The following is a 17,632-nucleotide window of genomic DNA, read 5'->3' as shown; positions in this document are numbered from 1 at the left end:
TCTCTGCTCTACAGGTGGGAAAACCTACTGACTGTGCTGTTACCTCTTGTCCTGCCATGACTCTTGGTCCTTGTTTCTAGAACAGAAGACAAAGACCCAGGTGGAAAATAGACACCAAAACACAGCCCTGGGTGAAAAAAAAAGACATCAAAACCCAGTCCCCGGGCTCAGGAGGTGAGGGAGTGAGGAACCTGAGGTGGTGGCTGCCTCAGCATCGCAGGGGAGCAGAGAATGGATGAGGACAAAAGCACCCTGAACCCAAGACGTGTTACTGCACAGCGTTGTCCTCGTCCCCAAGCACTTGGGACCTTCAGGGCTGAGCCAAAAGCTGCTCATTTCTGGGCAGACGCTGACCTTTGCTGGCACCAAAGCCACATGCACGGCAAGACCAAACGTCACCAAAAGCTCCATCCTGGCCCCCTCTGCGTGCGTCCTCTCTGCCTCATCTGGTCTCTGCAGGAAACCAGATGTGGGCACAGAGCTCTCTGCCCTCCTCTGCAGGGCAGATGCCCCGGGAGGAGGTGGGGGACGGGACGCAGGGACCCGTCGCCAGAGCCCCATGACTCAGTTTCGTCTCGCTTTTGGCTTCGCTGCATTTTGGAGCAGCTGACTGAAGAGGGCAGCAAGCCGACAGGCTGGCACAGCCTCCAGCTGCCAGCCCTGCCCGCCCCTGACCCTGTCCCCCCACGGGGCTGTGTTCACCATAACCCCACCGTAACCCGTGCTCCTGCCACGGAAGGTGGGAGAAGCGGGGGGGCAGGCTCTATCGCCCTCCTCCCGATGTCCCCTAGCTCCTGGCTGGGCAGGCAGGGATGCCACGATGCTGCTGGGTGATTTCTCTGGCCTTCACTGGCCAGAAATCTGGTCTTGCCTCTGCAGGTGATGTGCCTGGAACCTGTCCTGCTCAGAGGTTTATGTGTTCACTAACATGACCGCAGGACAGAGGTGAAGCGCATCCCTGCTGGTTTCACAACTGTTGCTGCTGCCTCCCAAAAAGGAGCCCAGGAGCCCCCCTAAAATTCATGGCACTGAGCATACCCCCAGTAGGCTGAGCAAGGGCTTTAGCCCCAGATGTGCCTTCTTTGCACAGCCCACTGCTGTTCCACTTAGGAATTGAAGGTACTTTGAGAAATGTTCTGAAAGGTCAGCTATTTTCACTGTGGCTTGCATAAGAACCTCAACATCCTTTGCTGCAAGAGTGGCGTTAGTAACTTCCTACTGCAACACTGAATCACAATAGCTTCCCACAGCAACCAGCAGTAAAAATAAACTGGGCAAGGGGAAGTGGACAGCTTCAGCTGTTCCGCTTTCTCAGGCACACACTTGAGTCACAGAGAAGCAATGTAGAAGCAGACGTTGATTTTGCTGATAGCGATGAAATCCACGAACGGCCCTGAGCACGGTCCTGCTGAAAGCAGAGTTTTGTAACGGGATGCTCGACGTGCTCGAAGTTCAGCACGTTCCCAAGCGCGGCGTTGGTTCTGCAATCCCATTAGGGTCCCTGCTTAACAACCGGGCTAAAAGGAGACAGGCTGTGGCTGCGTGCTTTACCCAACCCAGCACCTATTTTTTTGCCTAGGCACACAGCCTCGTTCCAACAGCACCTTAAAGCCTGTTACAACTCGGGCTGTGTATGCGTGTTTGTGTGCACGTGTGCAGGGAAGAAGGGTGTTACAGGACGACATCTTTCCCGTTACACAAGGCACATCCTGGGCCTTGACTTTCACCCAGCCGGGTCCCTGAGCCTGGCGCTGGGGCAGACCCAGAACCCTTCCCTCTGCGGTAGGATTTTCTGGGAAGGCTTAGAGCGAGGGGCTGGAGCGAGGAGGAGCTGCTGCCATGAAGGAAAGACTCATTTATTTATCTGTCTGTCTGTCTGTCTGTCTGTCCATCGGGGGCTGGGAGCGGCTGATGCCCGCGGAGATTTGGGGTGCGCAGCCCCAGAGGCTGCCCCCAGGGCATCGCACGGACACCACCGAAACCCGCGGGACCCCGCGCCCCTTCCCGCGCTTTGCAGCCCCGCCCCTGCCCATATATGGCCGCCCGCCTCCCTCCCTCCGCGCTCTCATTGGCTCCTGCGGGCTTTGGGGGCGTGGCTATAGCGAAGGGGGCGTGTCCCTCGCGGCGCGCCATGGCGGGGCGTGGCGCGCCGCGCTGTGCCGGGCCGGCCCCCGCCCCGCCCCTCGGGCCGCCCCCGCCGCACGACCCGGCGGGCCCGGCGGAGAGCCCCGCTTTAAGGGAGGCCGCCGGGATGGGGCGCGCCGCCTAGGGCAGAGCGGGGCCGCCGTGCTCCGGGCCGCAGGCAGCGCGCAGCTACACGGCCGGGCCGAGCACAGCACAGCCCAGCCCAGCACAACCCAGGGAGCCGCGGCGGGGGTGGCCGCTGGGGGCCGGGCCCTCGCTCGCTCGCTGGCCGCCCGCCCGCCGCCGAGCCCCATGAAAACGCAGGTCTGGGGGAGCTCCCCGCGGGCGCCCATGGCTGCGGCGATGCCGTGCAAGAGCGCCGAGTGGCTGCAGGAGGAGCTGGAGTCGGGAGGCGGCCGGTCCCTGCTGCTGCTCGACTGCCGCCCCCACGAGCTGTTCGAGAGCTCGCACATCGAGACCGCCATCAACCTGGCCATCCCCGGGCTGATGCTGCGGCGCCTGAAGAAGGGCAACCTGCCCATCCGCTCCATCATCCCCAACCACGAGGACAAGGAGCGCTTCGTCAAGCGCTGCAAGGCCGACACCGTGCTGCTCTACGACGAGGCCACCGCCGACTGGCAGGACGGCGGCGCCGCCACCTCCGTGCTGGGGCTGCTGCTCCAGAAGCTGCGCGACGACGGCTGCAAAGCCTATTACCTGAAAGGTGAGCTGCGACCCCCCCACACCCCCCCTTCCTCGCCCCGCAGCCCCCTCGCCCCATCCGACCCTGCTCCCGCATCCCCCCCCGCACCGCCGGGTGCAGCGATCCCCCCCCCGTTTTTCCCCTCGTTTTAATCCCCGGAACAAAATGGTGGGAGGCTGCCAGCGCCCCGCTGCCTTCTCGCCCCCCCCCCCCGGTGGAGGGCAGCCCCCTGCCTTCCCCGCAGCCTCCCCTGCCCAGAGCCCAGCAGCCCCCGGCTGTGTCGCTGCAGCCCCCGCGGCTCCCCACGCCTCTCCCCTTCCAAAAGGGCCTCCATCCCTCAGATTCCCTCTCCTCCCCCCCAAAAAAAGCCGCCCGCACCCCCCATTCACTTTCATTGGAAACAGCAGCCTGTCTGGGGGGGGGGGGGCTGCCCTCCTTCCCCCCTCCATAGGGGGAAGCAGGAGCTGGAGGGGGGGGAACACCCTGCGTACCCTCCTCCTCCCCCCGAACATGCCCCTTTCCTGCGGTTTTGGGGTATTTTTGGGACCGTTTTAGGAACATCCCGGTGGGGCTGAGCGGAGCCCGCAGCCGGGCTGCCGGGGCGGTCGCTGGGTGGCGGCGTTGGGGCAGGAATAGCAGCGGAGGCGAGGCGGCTGTGCGGGGGAAGGGTGCGAAAGCTGCCACTTGCAGCCCTTTAAAAAACGCTGCTGCTGCCGAACAGCCCCTCTGATGGGAGCCGGGGGAGCCTCTGGTGCGGGTTTTTGGGGGGGGCAGGGAGATAGGCAGGGATTTGGGGACGAGCCCCCGCTGCACATCGCCTGCACCAGGCTCCTCGGAAAGTGATGTGGAGGGGGGGACCCAGGCACCAAGCATAGGGACTGGTCCCCTTCCCCGTGTCCCCTTTCCGTCTGCCTGTGCTGGGGGGGGAAGCCCCCTGCCCATCCTGGCTTCGAGCTTCCCAACGAGCCCGGCAGCTCCTCCACCTTCACCTCTTGTTTCTCTCCCCTTCATCCTCCTGGAGAGAAAGGAGCAGCTTTGAAGTTGCTCTGAGCTGTCCCTAACAGGCGGGGGGGGTTGGGGGCGAGCCCCTTCCTCTGCCTTTTTCCGGGAGCCTCGGTGGGAAATGTTTCCAATTAAAATTCCAAAATGGCTCCTCGGCGCTGTCTGGCTGCGCGGGAGGGAGGAGGAGGAGGAGGAGAAGCCTTTTTTTCATGAATGGATGTGGCAGGAGCTATCTGTCCTGCTCGGTGACCCCGCCACAACCACCGAACCCACTAACAAAGTTTCCAGGAGGCCTTTCTAATTAAACCATTTGTCAGTGTCAGATACTGGTGGCTGGGTGCTGGCTTCATGTTGCCTGGAAGGAGGCAGATTGGTGAGGTTTTTGCTGTTCTCCCTGCCTTCATTCCCGAGATGTTGAGCTGAGGAGCTGGAGGGAAGTACTTGAGAGGTCCCATCCTTCCCCAGTCCTGCTTTGGGTTGGGTGAAGAACGAACCTGTGGAGCTGCCCTGTCACAAAGCACGTTTGCAGTGATAAATTAAGTGTGAGAATGGCTCTTTGGCAAAACTTACGGCCTTTTTCCCTTCCAGAAGGTGAATTATTTTATGGGGTTTTAGTGCCTGAGCTGGGCATTTGCTTGTTGTTCTTGCTTTATCTCTTCAGACATGGATACTTTTGTGCTTTTCTGCCTAGGTGGCATAATAGCTCTTGCCTAAATTGCCCTGGCCCCGTATCTCAAGAAGCTAAATGAGGAGAGATCATCCCTTGCCACTTATTTTATTTTTGGATGTTTGTTTCTTTTGATGCAGTTGAGATTTGGCCTGTATTTGTTAAACTTAGTAAGGAACTTTCTTTGCTTGGGACCCGTTTGCCCAGTAACAGGCTGCTGGGGAAGGCAAAGGAGCAGGGAGATGCCTTTCTCGGGCTGCTTTTTGGGTAGGTGGAGGCATAGCAGCCAATTGCTGGCAGAGACTTAGTAAATAATGTGTGTGTGTGTGTTTGGATAGATGGATGTCCCATGTTGAAGGCTAAAACATCTTTCTCTCTCTCTCTGCCCCTCTCCTTCCCTTTCTCCATTCCCCCTTCCCAGGTGGCTTTAACAAGTTTCAGACTGAGTATTCGGAGCACTGTGAGACGAACCTTGACAGCTCCTCACCCAACAACTCCCCCCCAGCGTCTGTCCTTGGCCTGGGAGGGCTGCGGATAAGCTCTGACTGCTCAGATGGTGAATCCGACAGAGAACCCAGCAGTGCCACGGAGTCGGACGGGAGTCCCATCCCCAACAATCAGCCTGCCTTTCCAGTCCAGATCCTACCCTACCTGTACCTGGGCTGCGCCAAAGATTCCACCAACTTGGATGTCCTAGGCAAATACGGCATTAAATACATCCTGAATGTGACTCCCAACCTGCCAAACATGTTTGAGCACGACGGAGAGTTCAAGTACAAGCAGATCCCCATCTCAGATCACTGGAGCCAGAACCTCTCGCAGTTCTTTCCCGAGGCCATTGCTTTTATTGGTAGGTAGCTGGCAGAATTATTATTTTTTTTGTAGTCACTGTTCGGGAATGTGGCAAACAGCTTCCCAGGGCTGTCGCTGGTCTCTGGCCTCACCTCTCCGGGCTGTGGCATCGGTGTTAGCTGAGCAGCCAGGCAGCACGCTGCAGAGGCTGCGTTTGGGGAGTCCTCCCCTTCTGAAACTGGGCCCTCACTCAGCATCTCAGCCAAGTTACCTGCAAGTGGTGACTGAAACACCGGCCCTGCTGTCTCTCCCCCTTGTGTGGGGATTTGCAGGGGTGTGAGATGGCTGAGCCAAGGTGGTGGGGAGCTCTGGGTGCCTGCTCTGATGCTGGGCACCAGTAGGGGCCAATGTTAACGTGACTGGTGCCAGCAATTCCTTAGCCCCGAGTGTGGTTAAAGCTGGGGGGTAAGCTAAGGTAAGCGTCAACACAACGAGTTAGTGATTATAGTTACACTGCAGAGCTCAGCTGGAAAAACTGCTGTGCAGGCAGCCCCTGAGACAGCTTGGGCTGGTCATGGAGAGGGGCACAGGGGCAGATGCCCTCTCTGAGGCTAGCGTTAGCTTGGAAAATTGCTTCATTTTCTGGTGGAAGCATCTGTCAGGCTGAATAGAGATGTACGCTTCCCCATGAGCTGCATTGTGTCTTGGTGACAGTCACTAGCCTGATCCATTCTGATCTGGGGGAAGTGAATGGCACAGGTAGTTGTTAGTACTGTAATTATTAAAAGCTCCATGGCTTTGTATGTGGTTGAAGGTGCATTGATGTTGGCAAGGGTGAAGGGGACCTTTGCCTTCAGACTGAAAGCTCTGCTGGCAATTTTGATGTTGCTTTGATGTCCCCAGTGTCATATCCCTCTGCATGCGCTTGCTGGCCGTGCTGTAAGGGCTGAAGTGGGGCAGAGCAGTGCTAGGTCCTTCTGTCCCCTGATAACCTGATTCTGGTCAGGAGCTGCTGCTGTGGTGTGGCAGCAGGGACCTGTCTGCACCTCCTGCACAGGGCATGCTGCTGAACCTCATGAGTGAGATGGGAGGGGGGTCCCTGCTGGGGCCTGTCTGCTCTGGTCAGGAGGTGTCCCTGTGAATGCTGTACTTGTGCTTCCCGTTTAATGGCAGGAAATGGAGGATTACCTCACTCCAGAACCAAACACCAAGAAAAACGCAGTCAGATGAAAGGCAGAAATGCGAGGGGGAATGTTGAATGGGGAGAGACCGGGGGGAGGGCTGGGTGATTGCCCATTGCACTGGAAGCTCTTGCCTGGTTTTGGAGGCTGGGACAGAAAATCTGTTGTGGCTCTGGTCTGGATTTTGCTTTGCCTGCACCTTCTTTGCCCATTGCCACGTTGGTGGTGCCGGTGTGTGTCTCACCAGTGTGGCTTTGCCCAAGGACCCTCTCTCTCCCTCCCCACCAAGCTCTCAGCCAAACGCTGGCCCGCAAGTAGGGCTGCCCAGAAGTAAGCAGAGCCGTGTACTTGTGTGCGTTCAGCACGCTCAGAGCGTGTCCCTCTGTCAGCACCAAGATGTCAATTCATAAAGGGTTCACGCTGTTCTGGCTGTGCGAGAGACGATGAGTGTGTGTGTGTGTGTGTGTGTGTGCTTTGCAATCAGTGGCCAGGGAGGGGGAATTTCATTGCTGTTCTCTCGCCATTTCTTGGTGCAGCCTGCATTCCTGCTACCATTCATTCTGAGAGCCTCCTCCAACACAAGCGTTTGTTTGTAGTAAAGTGCACTTCTTTCCATCCTAAAGAACAATTTCACAATAAGGGAAGTTCCTGCACTTCAGACGCTGCTTAAATTGGCTTTGACTGTATTCAGATGACTTTCTAGTGGAAGGATTAGAACAGCAAAGGAGAATTGCTTGCGTGGTGTCAGGCTGTACCCTTGTGTGCCGGGCAGCCTGGTTCTAGCTGGTGTGGAGGTGGCTGTGCTGTGCCCAGCATCTCGCTGGAGCTGTTTGCAGCCTGGCCTGCCTTCGGAGGATACTGAAGGTCCCTGGGGAAGGGATGTGCTGCCTGCTGCCAGGATTGATTTGTGCTTCTCAAGCATCTGAGATGCATGGCCTTGCCCAGCTGAATGGGGCTGCGCAGCATTGCTGCGTGGTGGGAATCCCTTGGGAGGGCTGTGGTGTCAGAGGGATGTGAGCTGGTGTCACTGGGAGCAGGGGATCCAGGTCTGGCAGTCGTCCTGGTCCTGTGAGCCTGCAGCTGCCACCTGGCCCTGCTCCAAAGCCGTGTGTTTTTGGTGCGGAATAATAGACCCCCCCCCCCCTCCCCTTCCCCTTGTCTTGTTTCAGATGAGGCCCGTTCCAAGAAGTGTGGGATCCTTGTTCACTGCCTCGCTGGCATCAGCCGGTCCGTAACGGTCACGGTCGCCTACTTGATGCAAAAACTCAACTTGTCCCTGAACGATGCCTATGACTTTGTGAAAAGGAAAAAATCCAACATCTCCCCAAACTTTAACTTCATGGGCCAGCTCCTGGACTTTGAGAGGACTCTGGGACTCAACAGCCCGTGCGACAACCGCTCGCCCAGCGAACAGCTCTACTTCACCACCCCCACCAACCACAACCTGTTCCAGCTCAACACCCTGGAGTCCACATGAAGGGGACGCCGCCTGGTTGGGAACTCAAGCATCGAATCGCTTCTCTTGAGCATTTCAACTCTCACAAAAAGTATCCGTCTTGCCAGGCAGCTCTGAAAGGACTAGCTTCTCTGGGCAGAGGTGCCCGATTGCTGCTTTAAGAAGGCTAATGCCGTTCAGTAGTATCCTGATCAAAGTGGTTTGAAGAGGTAGCCTTTTTACAGGGGGTTATTTAATACGGGCGATGTTACAGTGTTTTGAACGCAGCTGTTACCGGCAATAACCGCTTTCCTGGGTGCATTGGGACTGTCAGAGCATGCACACGTGCGAAGAGCTACCGGGGTTAGCTTGCTGTGGAAAGTGAGGAGATTATGCACTTGGAAACCTTGAACAAAAGGTGTTGGGCCAAGACTGTTTTAAAACCCAAGTTTACTTTTTTTTGATTTTAAAAAAAAAGGAAAGGTAGATCTTACTCGAGCTTTGGGTTCAAACTCTTTTTAAATGTGTAAGTTCCTGACTGTTTGTACAGACAAGGTTGCAAAACCAGTATTTTATTCTGTTTCTTGTTTGATCATTTATTATTTTTTTAATCAAATGTTTATATTGACCAAATGCATTTTGCACACTATGTGAAGCCTTGGTATGTCCTGGCATATTACTGGGTACTCCAGAGAGAGATACATGCTGCTGCTGTTGTTGTTAGCATCTGGTAGGAAGCTTTGTTATGTGTGAAGGCCAGTTGGGCTTAAACGCAACCCCTTCACCACTCCTGCACTCACAATCACAAACTCTGCACTGATTCAGCCAAGGTGACTAAGCCGCAAGCTTTTTTTTTTTTTTTAATGCCACCCCTGCCAAAAACAGTTTGCTGTTGCCAGTGGTAAAACTCTTGTAGCCTCTATAGAGTTGGTAGAAGCATGTCTGAGCCCAGCTTCATTCTCTGCTGCCTGTTGACTGACTTAATGTCATCCAGCTGGCCTGAAATCATTCCAGCTTCCCAAGTAAAGAAAGGAGTCGTGATGTTGGCATTCCTCGTGCACACTCGAGTCTTTCCCACATGTGCGTGTGCGGGGTGGGGGAACGTGGCAAGAGCCTGGAGCGGAGTGAGGGTTGCATGGCAGGGTGGGACTGAATCATCACGTGTGGAGCGTGCAAGGGAGTGGAGAGATGTGGAAATGATGACAAGAGTGTTGTAACAGAGAATTTATATATATATATATATATATATTAACTGGCAAATTCTGAGATGATTGGAGCTTTCAACAGAGGTTCTGATTTTTTTTTTCTTCCTCTTTCGAATAACTTTATACCGTGCCTTCTATTCTGAGAAGACTTGTTTATATTTCTGGCTAGTGTTTGGCAAACACCTTATACTGAGCCGGGAGGGGGAGGAAGTGGTAATTTCTGGGAGGAGGGCAGAACGGATTTGGATTTTTTTTATTGGCTGCAATGTAGTCCCTCCTTTCTCCCCCCTCCCTGGCCACTTTAACTCATGTAACTGAAAAAAGCCACGGATTTTTCTAAATATCCAGTTTTTGTACTTTTTTCAAGAAAAAGAAAAAAATAAAAAAAAAAGTCTCCATCTGGAGGAATGTTTGACGCTGTCACATCCTGAAACTGTTCTTTTTGTTAAAAGATGTTACCAGAATGTTGGAATGAGCTTCTTTTCTTGTTTTCTGGATGTTTTTTGTTTGTCTGATGGGTTTTGTTTGCAACAATGTTGGGATCATGGGTCATTGGAAGGGAGAATGGGTGTAAGTACGGTTGTGAGTGAGCAAATTGAGAATATCCTAATTGCATCTTACCTCATGGAGGAATTTACTTTTTCAGGGATTTTTTGACAGTGCATCTGTATTGCATTACAGCTAAACTGGTTTGTAAAGGCTTCCTGTGCTGTTAGCAGTCTTTCTTCTTTAAAGGAAAAAAAGAGATGCATCTTCTGATTAGTACAAATGAGAGCTTGTTAGTGAGGAATGGTTCTGCTTTCTGAGTTATGAAGGAAACCTAGTGACCCTATATATACTGATCCAATATTGGGACTTTGTTTATATTGCAAATAAATATTATTTTTTCTTTAAAAACGATGTTTGTGTCAGATGCTTGTCTAGCCTCTGCCCATATAAGGGCATGCTGTTCTCTTATCCATTTTTTTATGGTCGATTAGTATTCTTCTGTGACCACGAGGAGCATTTGCTGGGCAGTGTTCAAGTGTGGTGTTTGGTTTCGTGCGCAATTTAATTTTTAAGACCTGTGGTAAAATGGAGAGGGGGAAGTAGGAGGGCAAGGAGAGGGATGGGGTATTGGATAAACCAGAGAACAAAGAACAGCTTGAGAAAGGGACCAGCTTTGACCCCAGCCATTCCTCTGTGCCAAAAATAAATAGATAAACTAAAGACACTTTTGTTTGCTGTTTAAGTGTGGCCTGTAAAGGCACAGCAAAGCCTTGCCCACAACTGGTGTGATAGCAGATTTTCTTTTGGTAGGAAAGCAAGAAGTTGTAGCCTTGTGGGCAGCTGCCTGGTGATTTCTGGGTCTCACAGCTTTGTTGGCAGCAGGGCAGGACTGAGCAGGCCCTGCCAGTGATCAGGGCACTTGGTTTTTCCTTGGTGCTGGTGCAACTGCATTGTTAAGGACAGCTAGGAAAGGTTATCAGCACCTTGAAACTCATCTGGAAACGGGCAGGCAAGCTGTGCTCTGGCTGGTGCTGGATGTGAAGCTGGATGGTGTCCCCTCTCCCACCTGGGGGTGGGGTGGGGGGACAACCATCTTTTTTTTTTTTTCCCCTCCAGCATTCTTATCTAAGTGGCAAATTAAATTACTATCTATTCAACACCTCACGTTTGCATCTTGCATCTTTTTGTTCTCCTAACCCTAGGGCCTGAGCCCCAAACATTGCACAAGGAGCTCAGGCTGGCAGGTGCAGGGGGGTCCATTGCAGAGCAGGGCAGATGGTCAAAGGCTGAAGCAGGAGCCAAAGGTGTGTGTGGGTGAGTGAAAGTTTGGTTGTTTACTCCTCTGCTGCATGATGAGAATCTATATATTGATTTTAGAGGCCTGTTTGTGGCTCAACAAATGAAAAATCGCTGTGCTATGTGGGGAAAAGAAGACCTTTAGGTTTTCTTCTGTAATTACATGGTAGAGTAGCTTTTGAGGAGGGTATGAAGGAACACTGGAAGCTGGTTGTGCACTGAAGAGGTGTGGAACAGCTTGTTGGGTATATGGCTATATTTGCTTCCCTCTTAATTTCCTTTTACAATTTTCTGCTAAGGTGTGGAATAGGGTATTAGCAGCTAGCACTAGCTCTGTGAGCATGTTTGAGCAGTAGCTGAGCTGTGGCTGGCTGGAACTGCACAGCTACTATTTGCAATGGCCTTGGTAGAAGAGCTGGTGTGCAGGCAGCTCTTGCATAGCACCTCATCCTGGGAGGTGCAAGTCTGTTGTATCCCACCACTGCTCCACTTAAAAGCCTTGTTGCCAAAGGAAGGAGAAGGCTTGTCTGAAAAGCATTTGCCATCTGCAAGTTCTCTTTCCTACAGGGCCCAAAAGAGCATTTTCCAAGCCTTCCGGCCTCAACAGCAGGGAGCAGCCAGCCTGGCTGGTCCTCAGCCATTATTGTTTTACAAATGTCTTTTCACTGAGCTTCTTCACTTTTTTTTTTTTTCTTTTGGCGGGGGGGGGGGGGGGGGGGGGGGGTCCTTAGGATCTTTAGAGAACCAAGTCCTGTACTGTCAGAATAATTCAGTGAGGAGACAACTGACATCAGGAAAGGGTCAATGCTGGAGAAATCTTTACAGGAGAAAAGAGTGTGGGGTCTGTCTACACTCCCTTGCAGAGGCGGGCACGAGCGTTAGCTGAGCGTAGGAGCACAGGCTGAGTGAGAAAGCTGGTTATGTTCAGATTGGTGGAATTTGGCAAGGAGTTAAAGCTTCCCACACACAGCAGGGAGAAGCTCCTTGGTTAACCCATTGATTCAGACAAGCTGATTTTGAGATGCTTTCTGGTACTCTGCTCTACAAAACCAGATAATCTCCTTCTCTGGTTGCTAGATCTGCTACCTCTGGGTTGTCATGTGTGATGGCATGAGCCATTAGGAAATGTGAGTTGTTTTTTTTTCCCCTCATGCATCACTTTGTCTTAACTTCTTTCTCTTGAACAGCTACAGGGACCACAGGTTGATGCTTACAAAATTTCTCCCTCCGCTTCAAGTCAGGGAAGAAGCCCAAAGCTCTGAACTTCTGTAGTTACCTAAAGGTTGTGCATCATATTCTAGCCTGTCTCCTTCAGTGCTGCTTGGCAGATGCTGGCTGCTCACCCCAGCCAGAGAGAGAAGGGCAAGGAAAGCAGGTACATCCTGAGTGCAAGGGTATCTGTTTGGCATCTTCTGAAACGGGAAAGGATTCTTTTTTTATTTTTTTATATGTGTATTTTTTAAAAGGCAGGTTCCCCAAGCAGTGTAGTGAGGATTATCTATGGTCGTAGACACTGACAGAGCATAGGCAGGGGAAGATGTGCCCCCAAACAACCACAGAAGGGCTGGTGACAGCACCAGGAGCTCAGCAAGCAGGACATGAGCTTGGAGAAAGGGGATTTGGGGTTAACTGTAGTTTTCTTCCTTTTGTGTCTACTCTTACCCCTCTCTTAGGCAGTTCTTTCTTGGTGTGGCATCAAACGCACTTAGGGCATGATGCAAGTCTAACTCCACATTTCTGAACTTGCCTCCTGTTATGTCACCCGGAGATCCACGTGGGAAAGCAGACTCTTCCTGCCATCATCTGAATGTGGGTGCTCATATTTTCAAGGTAGCCTGGTTACTTGTGGCTTTTTTTTTTTTTTTTTTAAACCTTAGTATGATCAAATCAGGCTATTTGCAGTGTTGCAAGAGCATGTAAATAGTTCAGCTAATCACCACATCCCTGTATTTACCCTGCCAGCTGACTGGCACAGGCTGTGATGGTCATGGTCTGGGCTGCTCAGAAAGTGTGTGAAAGTTTTTTTTTTTTTGTTTGTTTGTTTTTTTTCTTTCCCCTGATTTCAAGCCATTTGCTCCTGCGCTTCCTCAGATCTTTCTTTTCATCATGCTTGAAGTCTGAGTGCTGGGTTGATTAAATATAATTTGGGATAAGAGGGCCAATAGTGAAATGTCCAGAAGTAGGGAAGAGCTGGATCTGCCCTCCATGCCTGTTTGTCCTTCCCTTGAGTTCCTCTGTTCAAGCTGCAAAATTCCTCTCTTGTTGCCTGTCATTTGACTTTCTCGGTGTGTGAGGATCTTCTTGCCCCTTTGGTCCATCTGTTGCTGATGGCTTTCCCTCCCCAGCCTGCAGGAGCCATCCTGTTCTGGTGGTTCCTGCCTGCTCCTCCATGCTGTTTCTGGTGGGTTGACCCTCGTGGAGAGGACACGGCTTGCCTGAAGCAAACTTGGCTGGCTGTGGGCAGTCTGAGGGTGGAAACAGCTGGAGATAGTTTGCAGCACCAATGGTTGTGGGGGGATGCTGCCCAGAAGATTCCTCAGCAAAGATGAGGTCTCCTGTTGAGGACTTTAACGGAGGCTATGACCATTGCAGGGCAGGAAGGGAGGTTGTGGATCAGAAGGTGGGACTTTGCTCAGAAAAGATGTTGAAGCTGATGGTCTTCTACTGGCAGCTGCTGGAAAAGCAGCACTTGTGAGAGACATTCATACTGTGTGCTGGTGGTTGGGTTGCACCCAGGAGGCTCAGGCAAGCAGGAGCTGCTGGGGGCCGCCCTGCCGGGGTGGGCCAAGCACATACAGCTTGGCCAGCACTGTGACCAAGCAGCAAATATGCCTGAGGCTGTGTTTCCTGGCCTTAAGCCCCCACTGCACCATGGCAGGGTGTGCAATGCAGGCTTGGACCCTGTGGTGGTGCTCCCTTGACTCGGGAAGGGGCTTTTTTTTCTTTTTTTTCTTGCTTTTGTTGCTTCCCCTTCACAGCCCACCCCTCCTGTCATGGCTGCCAGCTGCTGCAGCCCCGGGATGGTGGGACAAAGGCCTCTTCCTGGACTGGGAGGGCTTGGAGCATAGGGGAATTGCCTCGGTAGCCACCTCCTCCTTTTAATAATCTGGTTTTGGCTCTGCTTTCACCCCTTCCCTCTCCAAAACACCTCAGGAGCTGCACTGATACCCTTGGTGGTTTCAGTGCCTCAGGTAGCACGTAGGGGAACCCGGGCTGGCTGGTGGCCTGGGAAGGCCTGGCAGGCTTGCTGGTGGCCACTGTGGCGGCTACAAAAACGCAGCTGCATCTTGTGAAGGAGGTGTGGGAGAAACGTGTCCATCCAGAAATCATTTCTCAGGGGCTGGTGGCTGCAGAGTGCCTCTGCCTGTGGGGTTGGCGGCAGCCCTTGGCGCAGCCGTAATCAGCCCACGATGGCGCTGGCACGAGCGGTCGGAGACGAGGAGCTGCTTCCCATGGATCTGGGTGAGTTTGTGGCACCTGTGGGTGCATTCCTGCCACCTCCATGCTCCCCCGGTTGGCTGTGTCCCAGCAGTAGTGCTGGGCTGGGAGCCGGGTCAGGACGGAAGCTGTGGTTGGGCTTTGATGGCGCAGTCAAGGGTTGGGGATTAATTATGGGTTGGGAATTAATCATGTGGCAGGTGCAGACAGTCAGGCTGGCTGCACAGCCCCAGACTGCTGATGCTGCTGGGCTGTGTGGGCTCCCCCAGACCCGTGTGGTGTAGCCCCCTTTCTGCACATGGTGCAAGGCGAGATCACCAATGCTCCCTGCCCTTTCTTTCTGTTCTGCTCTGGTTGTTGGTGCTCGTAGCTGAAACTGCACTCGTTTTGCATCATCCTCATTTGCTTCCCTGGCTTCTCCGCTGCTTTTTATTGCTTCAAACAGCTGGGACTTGAGGTATTCTCACCTGGAAGCTGCTCCTGTGAAGCTGGGGTCCTCCAGCAGGAGGCTGGAGTCCCGGCTTTCTCTTAAACATTGGGGCCTGCTGGAAATGGAGACCAAATGCGCTACAGAGATCAGCAGAGATGGTCAGTGCTGCTCCGTGGCACAAGGAATCCGATAGCCTGTAAGGGAACCAAGTGTGAGTGGAAGAAGGGGAATCCAGACAGATTTATTTATTTTCCTACTTTCTTTCCCTGGAGAAATATCTGTCTTATGTAAAGTCATTTGCTGGGTTTCTCACTGCCTTTTGGTAGCAATGAAAATCTCTGCATTCAGGCACTCTGCTCTTCTCATATTCTATCATTGCCTCAAGGGTAGATTCTTTGTAATTCAGAATTTTGCTTGTATTATTTTTTTTCTTCCTAGTCCCTTCCTTGTCCCTTCCTCTGCAGCTCGAGTTTGGCTGGTGGTTTTCCCATGTGTTTTTTCTTTTTTTTTTTTTTTTTCCTGAGAGGTGAGTTGTGATAAACCCTGCACAAAGTGTGAGGGACCAGACGGGTGTGTTGGTGAGACACTGGTCACTGATACGGCATTAGTGAAAGCCCTGTGCTAGCAAGGAGCTGAGCTCTGAGGTTTGGTTGTGGATGCGACATCCTAGCAACACAGCTTTTTTTTTTTTTTTGTATGGGAGATTTTGAATTGAAATGTGTGTCTGGCGGGGGTGTGTGACTGTGGGTCTGGGGTAAGAACCCTCCCTCCACCCACCCCCTTTCCTTCCCCAAATGTAGTTCTAAATTGCACCCATCATTTTATTTCCCTGTTCCAGTGATGCAGTTTGGTTCTTGCTCTAAAATGGCCGGGAGGATTGACTCCAGACTGTTTGGAGCAGGCATCAGTCTGTGCAGGGTTGGACCCCCTGAGAGACCAGGCAGGATCCTCCTGCAGGTGTTCAAAGCAGGATACTGGATGTGAGTTTGAAGGGTTTCTGGGTGCTGAGTCCAAAGAAAGCTGCCCTCTCCTCCCACAGAGCAAGGATCAGCTCTGTCTGTATCCTCTCCGCCATTCATCACCTTCCTTCTGCCCCCATCCAGGCTGTTGTCTTCAAGTGATCCTGTGCTAGAGGTTCACGCAGGCTCCTGCATGTCTTGGCCCTGCATCCATTTGGCAGAAAGCTGAGAGATGTTTGGGAAAGGTTTTTTTTTGTTGTTTGTTTGTGTGTGTGTGTTTTTTTTTTTTTTTTCAAAGCTTCAACAAGAAGCTTCACTATTCATTCATTCCCCAAATAGCTTTCCCTCTCATTGGACTTCTTCCTGCTAGGACAGTCCAAGCCTGTTCTGACAGGCAGCTTATCTGCCTCGCAGCTCTGACTACTGCCTCTGTCTCTCCTTTGTGTGGGAGGTGTTTTGTCTTTCCAAACTTCTGCTGACTTCAGTGGTCGCTAGCTTGTGCCCAAACATGCACTGATAGCGCAGTTCAGTGCTGAAATTTGCCACTGGCTTTTATTTATGTCCCTGCAGCATGTTTTCCTTCGCAAAGGGAAGGACTTAAGTGTTTTGGGGAGGGGCCAGAGTGTTGTTATTGAAAGTTAGCAAAGCAGCAGTTCTCCACTGACCCTGTCTGCCTCTGACTACTGAGTCCTGCAGCACAACATGGTGTTGAGGGATGCCGGGCTAATGAGGGTCCAAGTAAGGGGCTGAACTGCACAAAAACTGCCTGAAAAAGCAGAAAGCAATCGGTTAGTTCCTTTCCTGTGTTGCCAGCTGCTGAGGCTGGTCCAGAGAAATTCCCAGTCTAGTTTTAAATCCCGTAGAAGTGGAGAGAAGTGCATGTGTGCCCATGTAGATTTACAAATCTCTTTTTTTTTTTTATATATAAAACAAATCTGGTCCTGTTTGAAGCTGCTCTCTGCCAGTGTGCACTGCCTGATACAGAATCAGTGCTGCAGTTCTCAGGCAATACGATGGGAAGCAACAGCAGCCAGGAAAGCCCCATCTATTTGCCCCTGCATGCTTCTCCTAGAGCAGCAGTTTCAGTCCAGTACCTGCAGCCTCATCCCCTAGACCAGACTCGCTGGGCCCGTCTCAGACGAAGGGAGAGGACGGACTCTCTCAGCAGAGACGTGTCTGTCTCGTGGAGAGCTCTCCGTGATCGTACATGGCGCGTGAGGAAAGCTTTTGGTGCTGCTGCCAGCCTTCGGTTAACCAGGTCAGTCACCACCCTGAGCCTGATTAAAAGTCTCAGTGATTTAAACTGGGAATGCTGAGGCCTGGTGATGGGCTGGGGTGTGGCTGCCTTACCTCAAAAATGGTGGTGGGCCACCAAGAGACGAAGGTGCACACAGGAGTGTTCTCCATGCCTCTGTGTCAAAAATCAAGCTCTGAACTCTGGCAGTCTGGAATAATTCCCAGATGTTGCTCTCCTGAAATATGGACAAAGCTAGATGATGGTTAGTTGTCTTGAACAACCAAAGCTTCTTTGAGCCCGTTCCTTTGTGGAGGTGCCTTTGGTTTTGCTTTGGGAGGTCTTCACTTTTCTTCCTGAAAGCTGAGATGCTTTCTGTTGGCCGTGCAATGCCATTAAATGTCCAATGCAACTGCATGTGCAGCAGAGGCATGGAGATATTTGTAGGTCAGGGATGACAGATACTTGCAGGACTCATAGGTGCTATTAATTAATTGCATTCCAACAGCAGCGAAAGCAGTAGCAAGAGTAATAAACAAATTATAATCTACATTATGAAGCTGACAAATACCACCCACTCATTACTTGTCTTTAACCACTCTCATTACTACCCAGTCTTTGTGGGAACTGATCTTGCTTCTCAGTGTCCCACTTGTTCACTTTAATATCATTATCTG

At 52.3% G+C, this 17,632-nt stretch overlaps 1 protein-coding gene across 1 annotated transcript; it reads left to right on the top strand.

The window, feature by feature from the left end:
- Positions 1-2,208: 2,208 nt before the first annotated feature.
- Positions 2,209-10,009, top strand: DUSP7 (dual specificity phosphatase 7). The gene is made up of 3 exons (XM_068694107.1): positions 2,209-2,848; positions 4,918-5,346; positions 7,639-10,009. The coding sequence occupies exons 1-3, from the start codon at positions 2,437-2,439 to the stop codon at positions 7,944-7,946; spliced, it is 1,149 nt and encodes a 382-aa protein (XP_068550208.1). The 5' UTR covers positions 2,209-2,436; the 3' UTR covers positions 7,947-10,009.
- Positions 10,010-17,632: the final 7,623 nt, after the last annotated feature.

The sequence above is a fragment of the Anas acuta genome, chromosome 11 (genome assembly GCF_963932015.1).
Source record: "Anas acuta chromosome 11, bAnaAcu1.1, whole genome shotgun sequence".
NCBI lineage: Eukaryota > Metazoa > Chordata > Aves > Anseriformes > Anatidae > Anas > Anas acuta.
Note: the sequence above shows the minus strand (reverse complement) of the source record. Positions and strands in the feature narration are given on the sequence as shown.